Below are 17,741 nucleotides of genomic sequence, written 5' to 3' on the forward strand. Positions count from 1 at the left end.
GAGGTTGGACTGATGGGCAGCCTGACTGATGGGATGAGTCATACGTGTGATGAGCTGGGGCTGGCTCAACGCTACACGGCCTAGCATTAGGATGGTGGGGGACAGGTCCTTGGCACAGACCCCATGCTGGGCAGGAAAGGGCATATCAGCAGACAGGCCTCCTTGTCTGTCTAGTCACCTATACAGCCCCCATCATGATAGTCCCCTGCCCCACTGCATCCTCCTCCTTCAACAGGCTAGGGACAGAAGGTCTAGGGCACGCCAGATCTCGGCTGGCTGGCCCCTGTCCAGGCTCATACAGATGGCGAGCTCTACGTTTATGTAAGCTCAGGGGTGCAAAAGGGCTCTTGCAGACCAGGGGGAAAATCAGGCAGCTTGAAAATCCCCAGGAGCTGCAGGAGAAGCCCCTTGCAGATCCTTTTCTAGGCAGACGGAGCAGCTCCCCCCTGGCTGAGCCCCCATGGCTTGTGCCCCTCTGAGTGGTGGGGTCAGATAGCTGGGGACCAGCCCTTGCATGGCAGAGTGGGATTTAACCCTTCATTGCTCTTTCCCCATAGGTGGTGTGGGTCACAGCCTCCCTTAGGAGATCCAGCCAGGGACGCTGCTAGGCCATGCCACCAATCTCTCCTTCCCAGCCAGAACCGAGAGGGAACGTCACCCACCAGCCCCAAAGACCCAGGCTGTGTCCTCCAGAAAAAGGCACCTCCCACTGCACAGCCCCTGCCAGACCAAGCCACACGGGTGCCGAGAGGGTGCACCGAGACCTCCCGGCAACGCCGCTGACCTTGGCAGGCTGCCGCGGCTTCGCTCAGCCAACACAGTTCATCGGGCAAGGTGGTGGGAGGAAAGATTCTGTGAAATGGACCAACTTTGCACTGCACAACAACGGGACGAAGGCTGGCCTTGGCGCTGCCAGGGAGGAGTGGGAAAGCCGGGGTCCTCGGCCCTGCCAGGAGGGGCTTGTTGGGATGCCGGGTTTGCGGTTTAGGGGGTGACCATGCCCAGAGCAGTACAATAAATAAAGACTTTGCCCTGGGTCCAAGGATGCCAGAGTCCTTTACAGACCATCATGAGTTAACCCCCTGCCGCAGAGCATGTATCATTAGCCTCATTTTACAGATGAGGAAGCAGACACAGGGAGCTGGAGTGACTCACCCTACGCCATCTGCTGAGTCTGGAACCGGACCCAGATCTCAGAACTCCCAGTCCAGTGCCCGAGCAGCAACCTGCCCCTTCCTCTCCTGCGGAGGGTAAGAATCAGGAGTCACTCCTCAGAGGGGAATAGCCCCATTTCTATTGCTCCGTGATTTGAGCAAACAACATTCCCGACCTGGAAATAGTCCCTTCTGCTCTAAACGGCCTTAACCAAACTGGCCTAGAGTGACCAGCCGAGAGCTGGAACTCCAGGCTGGTTGGAGACCCAGAAGCTGTGGGTGAAGCCTGGAGGCAGAGCTGGTCTATGAGAGGTGGGATCTTCTGTCGCTGCCTGTTCCTCAGGCTTCCTGTTGCGCCCTTAACGTCGGCGTCATCCGTTTCCTTGCCTGGGAGGTTTACAGAGAGGGCTGCGGCACCGGTGCCCACTAGGGCAAGTCCATGGTTTTCCGAGCTCCATTGGGAAGAAGGGTCTGAATGACCTTGAAGAGTTTCCACCCCACATCACGTCCCGGCTGCCGCTCATGTTCCACCTGCCCCCCTGTTCGGCACCAGCCCGTAAGACCCCTGGGATGTGGGGGAGCAGCGATTTCAAGAGAGGGAGAAAAGCCTGATCGGCCTCAGGCCAAGACCCAGAGCGACAGCACTGCCCATCCCTAGCCTCGCTCAGTCACACTGGCGGTACGTCCCCTGCACTGGTGCCCAGCTCTGGGCAATACACCGACACCGAGCCCCTTCTCTTCCCCGGAGCTCTGGCGAGGCAGTGCCCATGAGGACAGCCGAAGGGGGAGTCAGACAGCGCGGCTCCCCTGCGGCTCCCTTAGAAGTCACTGTATGAATCACTGTGAGGGGAGGTTTCCGAGAGCTCTGCAGAGCCAAGCACGGGATAAGGGATGTGAACATTACGTGGCCAGAGATGGGGAGACGCAAGGAGGGAGCAGATAATAGTCTAGTCAGCTCAGGATCTAACCACCACCAGACCAAGCGTTCACACAGCACCACGGGCAGCTTTACGTAGACAGCCCCAGCTGGGGAGCGCAAAGCACCATGCAGAAGAGAGGTGGGGGTTCTCCCTGCTTTACCGAGGTGGAAACGGAGGCATGGAGCCATGACACAAGCCACACCCAAGCAAGCTAGTTGATGCCCAGAGCCTTGCTTCAACCACTAGGCCAAGTTGCCTCTCAACGTTCCTAGTTATCTCCGCTAAGGGGACTCAAATCTCATGCTTCAGGGTATTGGTTGGGCTGCTGGAAGGGCCAGGAAGGAATTAGTCTCTCCCCTCCCATATGCCGCACCACCCACCTGCTCAGGTACATTATTATTATTATTATTATTGCCTTCCTCTGAAGTATCAGGGACAGGGCACCGCAGGATGCATGATCCTAGCCTGGTTTGGTCCAATATGCTCCATTCACCATCCCACAGCGCCTAGAACTGGTCACATCAGGGGCTTTGACACCCACCCGACGAGATCCTAAACCCTAACCTGGATTGCCGGCTTCCCAGCAGCCAGAGCAGCCTTGCCTATGCCCTGGTGTGGCAGCTCACAACCAGACACTTCACACTGTGCATCACACAACGCCCCCCTGGCACCACAGTGCAGCAGACGCTCCAAAGAGACTGTTTTACTGGCTGCGAACTTGAATGTACTTCCGGGCTGCTTTTAGGATTCTCTTTCCAAGTCTGTTACAAACCAGGTGCTAGTTGCATAACATGGGTTCAACCCTGCCAGAGGTTAGGGCCCTTCAACAGCTCATTCAAGGTATGTCCATACTGCACCGTAAACCCAGGCTCAGATATGGGTTTGAGCCCCCCCCCCCCCCCCCCGCCCTCAACCACACACAAATCATTTGGCGGTGAGAGAGGGGATTTAAAAAGGTCTCCCTTCCCCCACCCCACTGGAACCCCAAACACAAGATGCTTGTGCACAAGCAGCAAAAAGTGAAGCCGATCGGTGCGACGGAATCGTGCAAGCCGAGTGCAAATCGCCGCTCAGCAGGCTGCACGTGGTGGTGGGGAGTGGTGAAAATGGTGACAAGCCGATCGGGGAGGGAGGGATTGTATTAGGAATCCTCCAGTCTGTGGATTGACTAGGAACAGGCTGAGGATCAAAATTATCCTCTGCCCATCTAGGACCTTGACCTAGCACCTGGGTGAAGAATTTGAACTGGATTCCTGGAATGGCCTGAACCTCTGTTTCCATTCACTGCTCTTTTCCCAGAGCCAAGGAGCCAGGATTCTGCCCTCTGCTACCCGGGTGTAAGCCCAGAGCAGACACTGATTGCAGTGCTTTGACTGTGGATTTAAGGGGGTGTAATGGAGAGCCGAAGGTGACTCAGACACACGAGAGCCCATCCTGCAGAACCGGGCAATAGCAGCTGTGTCCTTCTCATGAGCGTCAACCGCTCCTGAATCACACCCCAGAACTAGCTGAACGCTGCAACCCTGATGAGAGATCCCTGACTCCCAACCCCCCCTTGCGCACACAGAGATGGAGAAAGGGTGAAAAAGCGCATGCACTTTAAACAGAAGCGTGGGAAAAAAATAAATTCAGAAATACTGACCTTAAAGCTCCAGTAGTTGGGTTGCTAACAAAACAAAAACAAAACAAAAAAAACACAAAACAAAACAAAAAAAAATACCATTAAGATGCTGCTTGGAGAACAGTTGACTTTAAACTGGGAGATGAAGCTTGGTTTAGTTTCTGTTTAAAGTCCCCTCCCTCGTATTGTGTTTAGCGTCATGCTGCTATTGCCTCTGGGTGGGTGGGGGCACGGGAGTTGGGGGGACCAGGGGAACATGCAGCCAGGCAAGAGGGGACAAACACACACGAGGGTTCGATGCAGGTTAGGAGTCAAACGGAAGAATGGAGGGGGCATTGTGATGCCAGGCCTGGATAGTAGCATGACCCACAAAGTTCATGCCAGATATTTCTAAAGGCTACTGGCGCGGTCCTCCTTGGCCGGCTTCCCTGCTAGGTGGGTCTCTCCAGGGAAATTTTCTTTTAAAGGGATTCCCTCCAGTCCCCATGCATCCTTCTGTGCCCAGCAACCCCTGCAGGGCTGATCCTGAGGGCAGGGACCAGAGCAGAAGTAGCTGGCTCTCCTTTAGAGCGTTTGCAAGGCTAAGAGCATCGCCGGCATCTAGTCGACATGCTTTGGCGACCCTCAGTTATAGCACACAAGTTCCTGGATAGCCAAGCAAACCAGAGGCCACGGGATCCTTCCCTTAGGGTTATGTCTACACCGGAACTGGAGAGAGAATTTCCAGCACCAGTGTAGACGTGTCCTTGTAGGTAAGGCCCTAGTTGAATTGCAGGTGATCTTCAAATACTTGCAGCTGAGTTGAGGACAAGACGTGGAAAATCATGGAAAAGTAATAATGGACCGTTATTCATAGCGGTAAGTCAGAGAAGACTTATTCATTTAAGAAACATTTGCTGGAAGGATATAAACACACAAGTATTGTTATGCCGGCAAATTTTTTTTGATAACCAGACATTTTGCTGCAACTATATTACAGTTGTTAAAAAAGTGACTGGTACAATACAAAATTCAGAAGACGAAAAGTCTTAACTCAACTGCTGTAGAAATCGAGTCGGGTCATTTTAGCCATTTACCTTTTACAGGCACTGCGTGTTAGTGCAGTACCAATTGCATACGCAAAACGTGTGCAAAACTGTGGACTGTGCAAAATAAGCGAGTTTAAAAGCAAAACTGCGGTGGAAGCCAAATATTGCGGGAACCACAATATTGTGCATGAAGTGGGGCCTTACTTATAGGAGGTCAGCTGGTGACTAAGGAGGGGAGAGTAGATGGTTTTAAACCTCCCTCGAATGCCCTTATTGGTTAGCCCAGATTTGTCCCCACAGAGGATCCCTTACCCTTTAAAAATACATACATACATGCACTCAGTGCCCACTGAGCTAGCATGAGAAAGGGCAGTGGAGAGGGGCGAGGGAGAGTACCCAAGGCCCCCCGGCTCTGCGTTAGGGATTGGCCAAGGCTGCCTTCATCACGTGGGCCCAGTCCGGAGCAAAGCAGGAGGACAAAGGCTCGTCCCCTGCTGTCCGTGCAGCCTGGCAGCGGAAGCAGGACGGGGTCGAGTTAAGGATTCCCTGGCAGGCCCCAGCATGCCAGCCCCATGTACCACAAGCCAAGGGCATGCTTTCCAGCTGCAGCGCCCGGTGCCCAAGGGGAACCTGGTTCCTGATCTTTAACCAAGGAGATTAAGGGCCAGGAAGGGACTGTCCCTCTGCCCCCAAGGCCGTTGCTAGCAGAGATACGGTCACGAAAAAAGGCCCCGCAGGATGCCAATAGCGTGACTTTGCTCTCAGGAAGCAGAGGAGATGATCGGCTCGAACGCACGCATGGTTGGAGCTAACCCCGGGAGGGGGGTGAGCAAAGGGGTGGCAGCCCACTGGGACACAAGCAGCCCTGGGGCTCACTCGCTCGCCCAGCCTGCGGCTCAATGAGGTACTCAGATTTGGCATGGCCTGTGCAGGGGGAATCTGAGGCCCATTTGCTCCTAGAGGACAACAGGAGTCCAGTGGGAAACTAACAAAACCCGGTAACTGAAAATACAAATCGAGAACATCATTAGAACCCTGCTCACACACACCCCTCCGCGGAGGGAGAGTGGAGACGCTTGACAGAAGCATCAAAAAAGGCTTCCTGCAACCCCCAGGCTGTGTCTAGGGACGGTAACCGGCCAGCGCCATAAGTGTCAATACAGCCCAGACTGGGGCCATATAAGTTGATCCAGGACTGCCTCCGCGCTAACTCCAGGCAAACAAACCCCCTGCACAACAAAGGAGTTTCTGCATTCCTGGAGCCTGGAAAAGCCACCCAGCCTGTGTGGGAGGGAGGTGGCTCTCTCTTTACAGGGACAATCTATGGAAATCGCCCTGTAGGAGGGGAAGACTCCAGGATTTTGACCCAAGGGCCTCATGGCATTCACCCCATTGACACAGGAGCTCCAGTGGGGAGGGCAGACCAGCTGGCAAATGGTCCTGCTCTTCCCTTTTCCCCCCACCTCTCCCCACTCTCTTCTCCCAGGCTGTCCATCAACCCCATGCTTTCCAGAGGGCTTGAAGGCTTCGCCAGGTCCCTTCCAGCCCCTCATTTCTACACGTCTATGCTGGTGCAGCTAAGGGTACGTCTACCCTGCAATAAAAATCCGGCAGCACCGACTCTCGGAGCCTGGATCAACTGACTGTTTCCCTCTCTGGGCGCCAGCCCAAGCCTGAACGTCTACACCGGACTTTTTAGCAAGAGCCCCGCAGAGCCAGAGTCCGTTGGACTGGGCCAGCCACGGCCATGCTGCAGGACTTTTACTGCAGTGTAGAGGTACCCTAAGAGGTAAGATGCTTCCCCTTCTAAAAGGGGGGGCCCTTGCTGATATTCCACTGGCCCTTAAGTCCTGGAAATGTTGACAGCGGAGTAAACCCTCCCACCAGCAGGATCTAGGGATCTAGAGAAAGTAGAACACTTTGTGCCTACATCGAGAGTGTTTATCCAAGGGTCTCAAAGCCTTCTGCAAACAGAGAGCCTGGGGAGGTTAGGTAGCAGGTGTATTGTCCCCATTTTACTGATGTAGAAACTGAGGCTTGGCCTACACACAAATTAGCAACAGCTGAACTAAAGGGGTCTTTGTAAATCAGTTTAGTCAGATTGACTGAAAACCCCGCACAGACTTATTTCAGCTTTAAGAGTCGCTTGTACCATCGTAGCTTCAGTCAGCGCCTTACTGACACAAGCCAGTCTTAACCTAAATAAGGCTTTGCATTGGTCAAACTAAATCAGATTTAAGTTAGATGGGTGCAGCTTTCTCATGCAGTTAAGACCTGAGTCACAGAGGTCTTTTTCAAAGTCGCACTCTGACTCAGAGGGAGAACCAGAAGTAGAACCCAGGAGTCCTGATTACCAGGCACTATTCGATCACCGCCAGCAGCAGGAACCACCCTGTGACGCTTTTCCAAAACACCAGGAGCCTGAAACTTACAAAATGTTTTTTTATCCTCCAAACCTACTAATGAACACAAACTTCTTTGTTGGGCATGCCCGGAGAGGGGAGAGAACTAGAAAGGCAGGGCGTGGCTGTCTGATTGCACAGTGTACAGCCCTGTCTGTCTTGGGGTTCTCTGCAGGGCAGTATAAACCCCCAGTGCAGATGTGACGCACCAGGGTAATATGGGGCTTGCACCAGAGTGACTTATCCTGGAACACACTTGTGCCTGTATCTATCTTTCCTGGGCTTGTGCACCGGGGGTAGTTATCCCACATCTGCACAGTTACATCAATGCTCTGACACCAGTGCAAATTTAAGAGTGTGTCGCCTCCGTATAGGCGGCTCAGGACGGTAGCAGGTACCTGATCATAGGTGGGGATCAACGTGCCATTCAAGAATTTTAAACACGTTTCAAATTGGGCCGCACTCGGAAGCAATTTTTAGGACGTGCTTGGACACCCTCGGCAGCCCCGAGCTGAATCCCCTGATGCCGGATACTGCGGTATCTGCCTTACAGAGTGAAACATGCCCCAGAGTCCTCCCTTAAAGCAAGCGTCTCTAAATCACCTGAAACTAACCTCCAATGGACAAGAGCATGATCTGGCTTGACCTTCATTGCAAGACCCAAGTCCATTTAGCAAGTGGTTTGGTTGGTCCCTCAACTGGTTGCTTCATTCAGCTCAGTTTTGAAGCCACAGGCTGGAATCACCATTAGCCCCAGCCAGGTGGGTGCGGAGGGAGAACAGCCCTTGCCAGTCAGAAGAGGAGGTGGGAATAGAATTCCATTCTGCCCAGCCCTGGATGGTCAGCTAACATCACCAAGGGACCACACGCCCCCCACCTCCCATTCCCACCCCTGTTTTGATCGGTTACAGTGGGTCTCTACAACACGGTGTCACTGGGATCTCCCAGCCATGGTCAGTGTATCAGAACCTCTAGAGGCATAAGTAAGAGGTGGTGGCCTCTGCCTCCCACTTTGTCACCCCAGAGCTGACCATCAGTAAAAGCCCCTAAAATTTTGGAGATAATAATACCAAGCGCTTTTCATCCACACATGTCAAAACTCATTGCAGTGGGAGATTGGGACCACTAGCTAGCCTGGGTTTTACCGATGGGGAAACTGAGGCATGGAAAGGGGCAGTGACTTGCCTACGGTCACACAGTGAGTCAAGTGTGAAGAACCAAGGTTTCCTAAGCCCCAGTCTTGTGCCCTCTCCACTGCACCTCCCTGCCATTAGCCTGCTTTCAGGGAGGAGACCGCGACGCTGGGTAATGAAATGCCTCTGTGCTCCATGGGCGGCGGGTGTCGTAGACCAGGGGAGGCTAAGCCTCCCCTAACCCAGGCTGTGGCCCCGCCCATGCTCCATCCCGAGGCACCCCCTCCCCTGAAGGCAGCGGGGACTCTTTCAGCCACGGGAGATGGGGGGAAGGGAAACTGACTCGGGGCTCTGGCAGAGGGCAGGGCCGGAGGCTGGCCTCCCCAAATGGGGGTTCACCCACCGCCCATGCTGGGCTCAGTAATTGGGTGGGAGGTTAAGGGGCTGATCCCGAGTTGGCTGGCACGTTCAGGTTCCGGGAGAGCCGGCCGTGACCCTGTCTGGAAGGGTCAGGTTGGCAGGAGAGAGGATGGGTGAAGCACTGATACAATGGCTTTTCTTCTCCAGCCTCGTTATTTTGCAGTGGACGAACCTCTGTAATTTTCCTCAGCCCCTGATATTACTGATCCTATCTCCCCGCCGGGCCTGGGTTTATATTTTATTTATTGTTTTAGCAAGAGTGGACAAGCTTATCGCATGCGGGCTCCATAAATCCCCTCCCCGCCATACACAGTCACTCCACATTAAACCAGCAGCGGTCAGGTCAGCATCCCAAACGCAGGAGAGCGAGCCTGAATCGAGAACACTTCAGAAAGAATCTGATCTAGTTAACGTGACGGAGTATCCGTGCCAATACAGCCTCAATGTCTTGTCACCCCCTCCTCCCAGCCCAGTCGCTTCTGCAGCCGAGCACTTTGGGATCTTGGCCAGCTCTCTCTCTTTCCGAGTTCTAGGTAAGCGCTTCATTCCTGGAGGGCGAGTTTACCTTGGCAGCGAGGGAGCAGAGCCCCGGAAATCTGAGAGCACTGGTTGGGATGAGCGGACCCCGGAATACCTTGGAGACAACAGAGGAAGGCTGGATGGGAAAAGAAGGAGTGTGTATCGGGACAAAAATAAAAAATAAGAAGGGGGAGGGGGAACTAAAAGGAAAGAGAATGAAAGGATGGCAGGAAAGAAAGGAACCCTGGCCAAAGGGAGGGTCAAAATCTGTTCAACAAGGGCCTTTGGACTCTAAGTCATTGGTTCAAATGCAGCCAAGAGTCCTTGCCAACTGGTGTCCTGCGTGAAATGAGCTTGTCGGGTCTCACTCCAGCGACCCTGCACAACTGGTCTCTTGGTTGGCAGCAGGACGGGGCTTGGAAACTGAGCTCAGCCCTCCAGGTCAGGACCTGAGCAGGTCGATGGAGTGGTCGGGAGGGGCCCAGGCTGCACCTAGCCTGGGGAGAAATAGAAACCTCCAGGCTTGTCAGTCTGGTTCCTTTCACTAAGGCCAAGTGGACTGAATAGACGGTCGCTATTTAAATGTATTCATTTCAGAGGGCTCTGTCGGTCTCCCTAGGCATTTCTAGGGCACCTGGTGCTACGGTTCACACGGCAGGATGATCAGAGACAAAAACACCCTGTCTCCTGGGGCAAATGCTTTCCCCAAAGCGATCCCGCCATGTCTGAGCTCTCAGTCCTCACACCCGAAGGAGAGCCATACCACATGTTCAAAGGACGAGCCAGGGAGCTTAAATTCATTACTCTACTAGACACCAAAAATCAGGGACTGAACAGAGACACCGGATTTATGGCTTATTACAACCATCTGTAACCCACTAAACCCCCTTTTTGTCCTAGGACGGCAGAGCTGTTACCTTGGATGGTCCCTTAGAATATGAACTAACCGCTTGAGCTAAATACCCTGTTCCCCCTTGCGTTTTGCTGCCCGGCTGGGAGGACCTCTCCCCGCCCCGAAGAAGAGCTCTGCGTAAGCTTGGATCTCAGCCACAGAAGTTGGGCCGATAAACGAGATCACCTCACGCACCTCGTCCAACAGCACACGCTAGTTTTTTGCCTGGTGCATTCTGCCATCGGATCAGTTTTCTGTCGCTTTTCTGAGGCACTGGCCCGGTGTCCCTATGGCAGGTATTTATTTAACTGAGCTCTGCTCTTAACTAACACGAGGGGGAGAATCTTCAGAAAGAGCATCAGGGCAAAAAGGTCAACAAAGGCGCCTATTGTCCTAGTCCAGGAAAGCAGCCAACTCCGGGTAGAAGAGCTCCCTCTGCACAGCTCCACCAAAGCCATGACTCAGTAACGCTGGCTGGGGAATGCAATAGCACTGGACAGAACTCTATGAACGCCCCAACCCCCGCCCAGCGCTGCTGTTTGCACAGCAGCTGGCTAGGATGACAGATTTTGCAGAGGGGAGGAGGCCAGGAGGGAGAGGAAAGGTAAAATTAACATCTCTGGCTCTTCAAAAGCATCAAAGGCAGATAATGGTCAGAGAGGATCGGAAACGACAGCCTTGTTACAACCGGATGAAACAGGCAGCTCACGGCAGACAGAGCGCTGCAGAAGGTATGAAATATTACACAGGCAGAAATTACAATTACAATGAAATTCATGTCCACAAGGCCGTGAAATGACAGACTAACTAGGAGCTCAATCCCCCACTCCACAGCCACCCACACTCCTGAGAAGAGGAGCGGGGTCAGGGGATGCAGCTAAAACCATTTGTAGAAAAGGGAGAGAGAAAAAAAATCCAATCCTAGCAATTGTCCCAGGGTAAAAACAGGAGGGAAATGAAATCTGAGTGAGTCACTGGGCTGACCACAGCAGGCTCCCCGCAGTTTGCAGTTTTAATGATTCTGTTAATGATAAACAGGGCAGGAAAGTGTGTGTCCAAGACGCACCATGGCACATTTCCCTGAACAGAAGGGACACGGTCAGTTGGCTGGGGTTGGCTATTTTTAATTAACTAATTTTTAAAAGTTTAAAAGGCATCCTCCATGCGCAACTTAGAGTGGAATGTTTATGCTCCAGCCAGGGCACTGGAAAGACCCTGAACTGAACCAAACCATGATGGGCTATTGGGAAAAAAAACAAAAACAAAACAAAAAAAACAACAGGTCTCATTCTCTACCCACCCACACCCTAGACATCCCTCTCCAGCTCTCGCTATAAATCCTACAGCTCCTCATTTGGCAGCTGTAATTCCCGGTAGAGTTATAGCCGGAGGTGTCCAATAGCACCTAAGGGATTTAGGAGCACAGGTGCCCTTGACACGCAATGTGGCTTGGGCTCCTGAACAGGGGCGGCTCTATGTATTTTGCCACCCCAAGCATGACAGTCAGGTGGCTTTCGGCAGCGCGCCTGTGGAGGTCTGCTGGTAACGCGGATTCGGCGGCATGCCTGCGGGAGGTCCCCCGGTCCCGCGCCTTCGGCGTACCCACTGCCAAATTGCTGCCGAAGCCGCAGGACCAGCGGACCTCCTGCAGGAACGCTGCCAAAGGCAGCCTGACTGCTGCCCTCACGGCGACCGGCAGGCCACCCCCCGTGGCTTGCCACCCAGGAATGCACTTGGTGCGCTGGTGCCTGGAGCCGCCCCTGCTCCTGAAACACATCGGTGCTGCTGAAAATCCCATCTGTAGGCACCAAGCAACTACCCCGGCTTTAGTCAAGCCCTGCTTCTACCACGATGCCCATATGAAGCAAGTCAACAAATGCATTTGCTTACAAAAACAGACCCCCCCCACATGCCCCCAAACCATTGCATTGCCAAGCTGGGCACATCACATCCTGGGGTGAATAACCGTGGGACTGCACTGCCCCAACTCTGACGCCCGACCTCAATCATCTGCTACACCCACGGGCTGCAGATGGTGCACTCGTAGGGCAGAACTCTCTGGGGCAGGGGTTGTGTCCACCTGTTCTAGCAATTCCCTGGTGCGCATTTGTGAGGAATAATCACCATGATAAACGCAGGGGCTGCACCGGAAGCAGCGGAGTCGGAGTGTTCCAGTGAGTCTTTGGCAAGGAGCTTTGGAAATTGACAAATATTGGCCCTGATATACAGGTCGCCTGGTGCAATTGGGATAGCCCTATATTCCTCCGACGCTGGGGTAGGTTAAGCGGTGAGGGCCATTAGGCCAGGCCACATAAGCCAAGGGTCAATTGTCCATGGCACGGCTTATTTTCCCTCCCTCCGGACCCAAGAATGTGACCCTCTCACCACGCACATGACTTTAAACAGATTCACTTCCTCGAGCAGGGGTTCCGTCTGGTTCCATGGGTGAGGAGGTGAGGCGTCCTCATTACCCTGCGGGCCGTGGGGGCGGTCAGATATGCCAGTGCGAAGCAGTGTAATCTGGGTAGCCTTCTACGTTCACTTCACACCCGGACAAAACTGCGCAAGGATCAGCGAATCGGATCCTGCAGGAGTACGGCAGCCCCACCTCTCCACCTGCAGTGGGTAGGGCAGGGCAGCAGAAACCAGGAAGTAGCCGGGCTGATCAAACTGCAACGCAGCTATGACAACTGCAAAATGCAGCTGGTTGAACACAAGGGAGATTGACAAGGATATGGTAGAACTTGGTTGCTTGCAAGAGACGGCAACGCCTCGTGTGCCTCACCCCCACCTGCCCGCAAACCCACGCATGGCAAGGGCCACCCTTGATTCGATGCCCACTTGCTTGAGAGAGAGATTCAGCCTGTTTCTCTCAAGCGCCCTTGGAGGTAAATGATGTCCAATGCCTTTTGACAGGGACACTTACTAGAGTGGGGAAATGGGGGTAAGAAGCCCAAATCACTTGGGATTCCCTTGCATTGGTGGAAAGTTGGGCTGGCTGGTCAGTTCGGTCTCTCTCACCTCTGACTTTATGATTCTAACCACAGGTGTGTTTTAAGACCCTTGCTTAGCACTAGCCGGTTTCCCTGAAGGAGGGCAGGGATTATACTGTGCCTATAACCCAACCACGCAAGAGACCTGCCCCCTTTTTCAGAGTCCGCATACTGTGCTATTAGGACAACAGTTCCTATGCGGGGGGAGGAACCATCCCCACTGATCTGAGAAACCATCCTAGGCACAGCCCTGTTTAAACACGCTGGTTACTAGCACCGTTCCCAGAGACTGGCCCCCATCTACGCTAGGCCCTGTTCAAAGGAGTTTCCTGCATTGTGAATGGTGGAGCTGAACCTGTCTGTGGGAACCTGACGGTAGATGGGTCACCAGCTGCTGCAGGGAATTTTAACGCTGTATCCCCTGGTCTAACGGCCATCAGAGCACCAGCCAGCAGCCCATTTATCAAGGGCTCCCAATGGTGCAAATACCTAGCGCTGGTAACCCCAGAAACTGACACCGTGTTAGCAAGGGTTGGAAACTTTCCGCATAGACAGAGCCAGAATGTGTGTTGTGTGTGTGTGCATACACATGGCCTTGTGTGTGGTAGGTGTTCAGGCAGGAGCACCAGTGCCACACACGCATGCACACCCTCCAGACTTACAGCCCTGATGGTTTGCGGACATAAGCCTCCCGTTAAATCGGTTAACAAATTTTCAAAAGCACCAAGTGAAAGCCGTCCTCACGAATGGCTGGCTCTGGCTGTCGCTACCAAGAATGCGCCAGACATGTCCTGCCTGTCACAGGAATGAAGTCGGAGATCATTCCTAATGGGGATTTGTTCAGTGTCTCCCTGGCGGATTAGTCCCACCCGCTCGGTAATGCCCTCCCCTGGGCTGCGATCAGTTTCACTAATGGAACCGCATTTACTATCCACTTCCACATCACTTAAAATCGTTCCTCCCACCCCGCTACCCCGCACACACAAAATCCAGTGAGAAATGGGGTGACACCAGCTGTAACAGGACCCTCAACTCCCGCTGACCTCATTCCCATCTGAACTCCGGGCTGTGGCTTTTTTAATCAGCCTGGAATTGCACGCAGTGGGAATGATCAATAGCGCCAGATAGGATTGCACTTCCGGGGATCTCGATGCACACAAGCCCTCCTGACCCCACACACACTCCTTCCACACTACAGCAGTTTGTGATGGCCCATTGTTCCACTTCCAAGGAGCAATAGGATGAAGGCCCCTGGGAAGGGAAATAAAACACCTCGATTCTTGTCCCTTTTATGCTCCTGCAAGTCCCACTGAGCAGGGATTTGCTTTGGATGGCTTCTACCGCACGGCACCATTGCCACTAAACTTGTACACCCGATCGGGATCGTTTGTGATAAAGGGAAGCACAGATTTCAGGAGGAGAGGGGGCAAAGGGAGCACAGCTCTGCTTTTCATGTCAAAAATACAGACACTGTGCCAAGTTTCAGCTTCTCCGGGGTCTCACACGGAGATCCCGAACCGCCCCTCTGAATCAGGCCTGAACCGAGGGTGGGAGATACAGTATCATCAGGGGATGGCAACCATCCCCCCATATCCCTTGATTGTACAGAACAGCTCACAGGCCAGGACATTGCTGGCTTGCATTTGCAGGGTGCCACAAGATGGATGCCAGTCTCATGCCACTGCTACAGATGGCTTTTTGCATGCCCGGTTCATGCAGGCAGAGCTGCCCGCATTAACAAGGGTCGGAGTTTAGGTTGGTTGTTAACTCGGCAGCTTTTCCAGTCCAGTGAATTCAGAGCGAGAGGACAGAGAGGAGATTGGCTGGCGTCCCCGGGTGCCGTTAAACTGATGGTATCTTACGAGAACCCCGGCTCTCGATCTACCTGCCTCCCGATGGCCAATCCAGAGCTCAGTGTGGGCACAGGTTGTGCACCCTTGTGGGGGACCTAATGCAGGCAGGCCTCCTACTGAAACTGCCAACAGGCCAGGCGAGTTTGAGGGACAGTGACTGCCTGCTCTGGCCTCCCCCAACTTTGTTCCCCCCTCCCCGCGCCCCAGGAACCCGTTAAACTCTAGCCATCCCAACTGCCAAAGAAGGAGAGAGCGGAAGGGAGCTGGGGGGCAGACAGGCGGAAGAGATGACCGAATGGAGGTGGGGGGCTCCTGAAGCCAGACCTGGCAGGAGTGGGGAGGTGGAGTGGGGGACTGGACACAGGGTCTCAGGACACCCCAATCTCCTGAAGCCTGGTTCGAGCTCTAAAAAGGGAGGGGGGCAGGGAAGAAGATGGGAGCCCATCACCTGCCACTGAGCTGCAGCGCTAATTAACAACAGGCTAAAAATAATAAAATGACTCCCCAGCACTGACCCCTCTGCAGAGCTCAAAGCACCCCAGGGGTGCGGGAGGCCATTTGGCCTGGCAGCCCGCGGTGGGGGGAGGCAGGCGGTCCCTGCTGGGATCTGACCCCCATGTTACAGATTGGGGCGCTGGAAGTAGCCCCCCAGGGGAGACCGATCTTAAGGGCGTCAAGGGGGCAAGAAGGGGAGGGAGGGAAGGAGGAACCCCCCCCTTTCCTTGCCTGCTCCCCCCACTCTGCAAAGAAGGCGCAAAAAGCCCCAAGAACCCCCAGCCGTGCGCACTGCAGGGACAGAGCAGGACCCGGCAGCCGGTCTCCTTACCTGGCGCGGGTCAGGCGCTGCCGGGCGCCCTTAGCAGCCTCCCGCCAGCCCGCAGCCCGCTCCGCACAATGGGATCTGCAGTGTCTATAAATCCATCGTCAGCAGCCGCCGCCGCGGGCTCCGCGGCTCTCTCGGCGGCGGGGCACGGGGCGGGGGGGGGGGGGAGGCGCGCAGAGGTGACGGGAGGCCCCGGGTCCACGGGCTGGGCTGGCCCCGCAGCGCCCGGCTCCATCCGCGGCACCGCCCGCGCGCGCGCCGACCTTTGCAGCGCGAGGGAGCCGGGCGGCTTCCCTTATAAGGGCACGGTCGCTATGGCAACCAGGACTCCACCTGGCTTTCCGCAGCCGGGCAGGGCTGGCACGCCCCGCCCCCCTCCCCCCAGCGGGGGCAGCCCCGGCCGCAGCCCCCTGCCCTCCACGCGGCCCGGGGGCAAAGCCGGGCGGGGAGCGCCTGGCTCCCCCAGCAGGGGGCGCTGCAGGGGATGGTGCAGGCTGGGGGGGGGGGGGGGGAGGTGCCTGGCTCTCCCAGCAGGGGGCGCTGCAGGGGAGGGGGCAGGAGCAGTGGATGGGGTGGGGTGCCTGGCTCTCCCAGCAGGGGGCGCTGCAGGGGATGGGGGGAGCGCCTGGCTCTCCCAGCAGGGGGCGCTGCAGGGGATGGTGCAGGCTGGGGGGGGGGGGTGCCTGGCTCTCCCAGCAGGGGGCGCTGCAGGGGATGGTGCAGGCTGGGGGGGGGGAGGTGCCTGGCTCTCCCAGCAGGGGGCGCTGCAGGGGATGGTGCAGGCTGGGGGGGGGAGGTGCCTGGCTCTCCCAGCAGGGGGCGCTGCAGGGGATGGGGGGAGCGCCTGGCTCTCCCAGCAGGGGGCGCTGCAGGGGATGGGGGGAGCGCCTGGCTCTCCCAGCAGGGGGCGCTGCAGGGGATGGTGCAGGCTGGGGGGGGGGGGGGAGGTGCCTGGCTCTCCCAGCAGGGGGCGCTGCAGGGGAGGGGGCAGGAGCAGTGGATGGGGTGGGGTGCCTGGCTCTCCCAGCAGGGGGCGCTGCAGGGGATGGTGCAGGCTGGGGGGGGTGCCTGGCTCTCCCAGCAGGGGGCGCTGCAGGGGATGGTGCAGGCTGGGGGGGGTGCCTGGCTCTCCCAGCAGGGGGCGCTGCAGGGGATGGGGAGAGTGCCTGGCTCTCCCAGCAGGGGGCGCTGCAGGGGATGGGGAGAGTGCCTGGCTCTCCCAGCAGGGGGCGCTGCAGGGGATGGGGGGAGCACCTGGCTCTCCCAGCAGGGGGCGCTGCAGGGGATGGTGCAGGCTGGGGGGGGTGCCTGGCTCTCCCAGCAGGGGGCGCTGCAGGGGATGGTGCAGGAGCACTGGCTGGAGCTGAGGGAGAGTGCCTCTCTCTCTATGTAGGGGGCGCCACAGGGCAGGGGTAGGCAATTATTTTTGGTGACGGTCCAAATTTCTTGGGCAAGGTCCAGACAAGAGCCAGACGCCAGAGAAAATAATTAAAAAATAACAACAACAACAAGGACAAGTAACTAAAAAGATTTGGGGGTCCGTTCAAAAGCATCTGGCGGGCCGGATTTGGCCCGCGGCTTGCCTATTGACTATCCCTGCTGGGGAGGGTGCGGGAGCGGTGGCTGGTGGGGGGAGGTCCCGGCTACTGCAGTCCCAGCCTCTCCCAGCAGGGGGCACTGCAGGGGAGGGTGCAGGAGGGGGAAGCTCCTGGCTACTCCAGTCCCAGCCTCTGCCAGCAGGGGGCGCTGTAGGAAATGCCATAAGAATACAGGCTATGGGGTAGCTGGTTCCCCATCCAGTCTCAGCCCCTCTTTCCCCAGAAGCGTTGCTGCAGGGCATTAGGTGGGGAAATCGCCGCTTTTGCAGCTCTCCCAGTAGGGGTCGCTGCAGAGCTTGGGCTCACCTTGTCTGGGCTGGGACTGTGCCGGGAGGGATGGTTTTAAAAGACCCCACCCAGAGTCCCAAGCAAGGGTCTGTGCGAT

At 55.8% G+C, this 17,741-nt stretch overlaps 1 protein-coding gene across 9 annotated transcripts in view; it reads right to left on the minus strand.

Moving 5' to 3' along the window:
• Positions 1–17,741, minus strand: part of SRCIN1 (SRC kinase signaling inhibitor 1) — a 186,465-nt gene that overhangs the window by 60,174 nt on the left and 108,550 nt on the right. For 7 of the 9 annotated variants that reach the window (XM_054014405.1, XM_054014406.1, XM_054014401.1 and 4 more), the window contains one exon: positions 3,717–3,740. The exons of 1 other annotated variant lie outside the window; for it this stretch is intronic. In XM_054014405.1, coding sequence (XP_053870380.1) covers positions 3,717–3,740 — 24 coding nt within the window. Of the gene's footprint in view, positions 1–3,716; positions 3,741–15,761; positions 15,909–17,741 lie in introns of those variants that run through there. One more of the 9 variants, XM_054014403.1, reaches the window with a different exon arrangement.

Source organism: Malaclemys terrapin, chromosome 25 (assembly GCF_027887155.1).
Source record: "Malaclemys terrapin pileata isolate rMalTer1 chromosome 25, rMalTer1.hap1, whole genome shotgun sequence".
In the NCBI taxonomy this organism is placed as follows: Eukaryota; Metazoa; Chordata; order Testudines; family Emydidae; genus Malaclemys; species Malaclemys terrapin.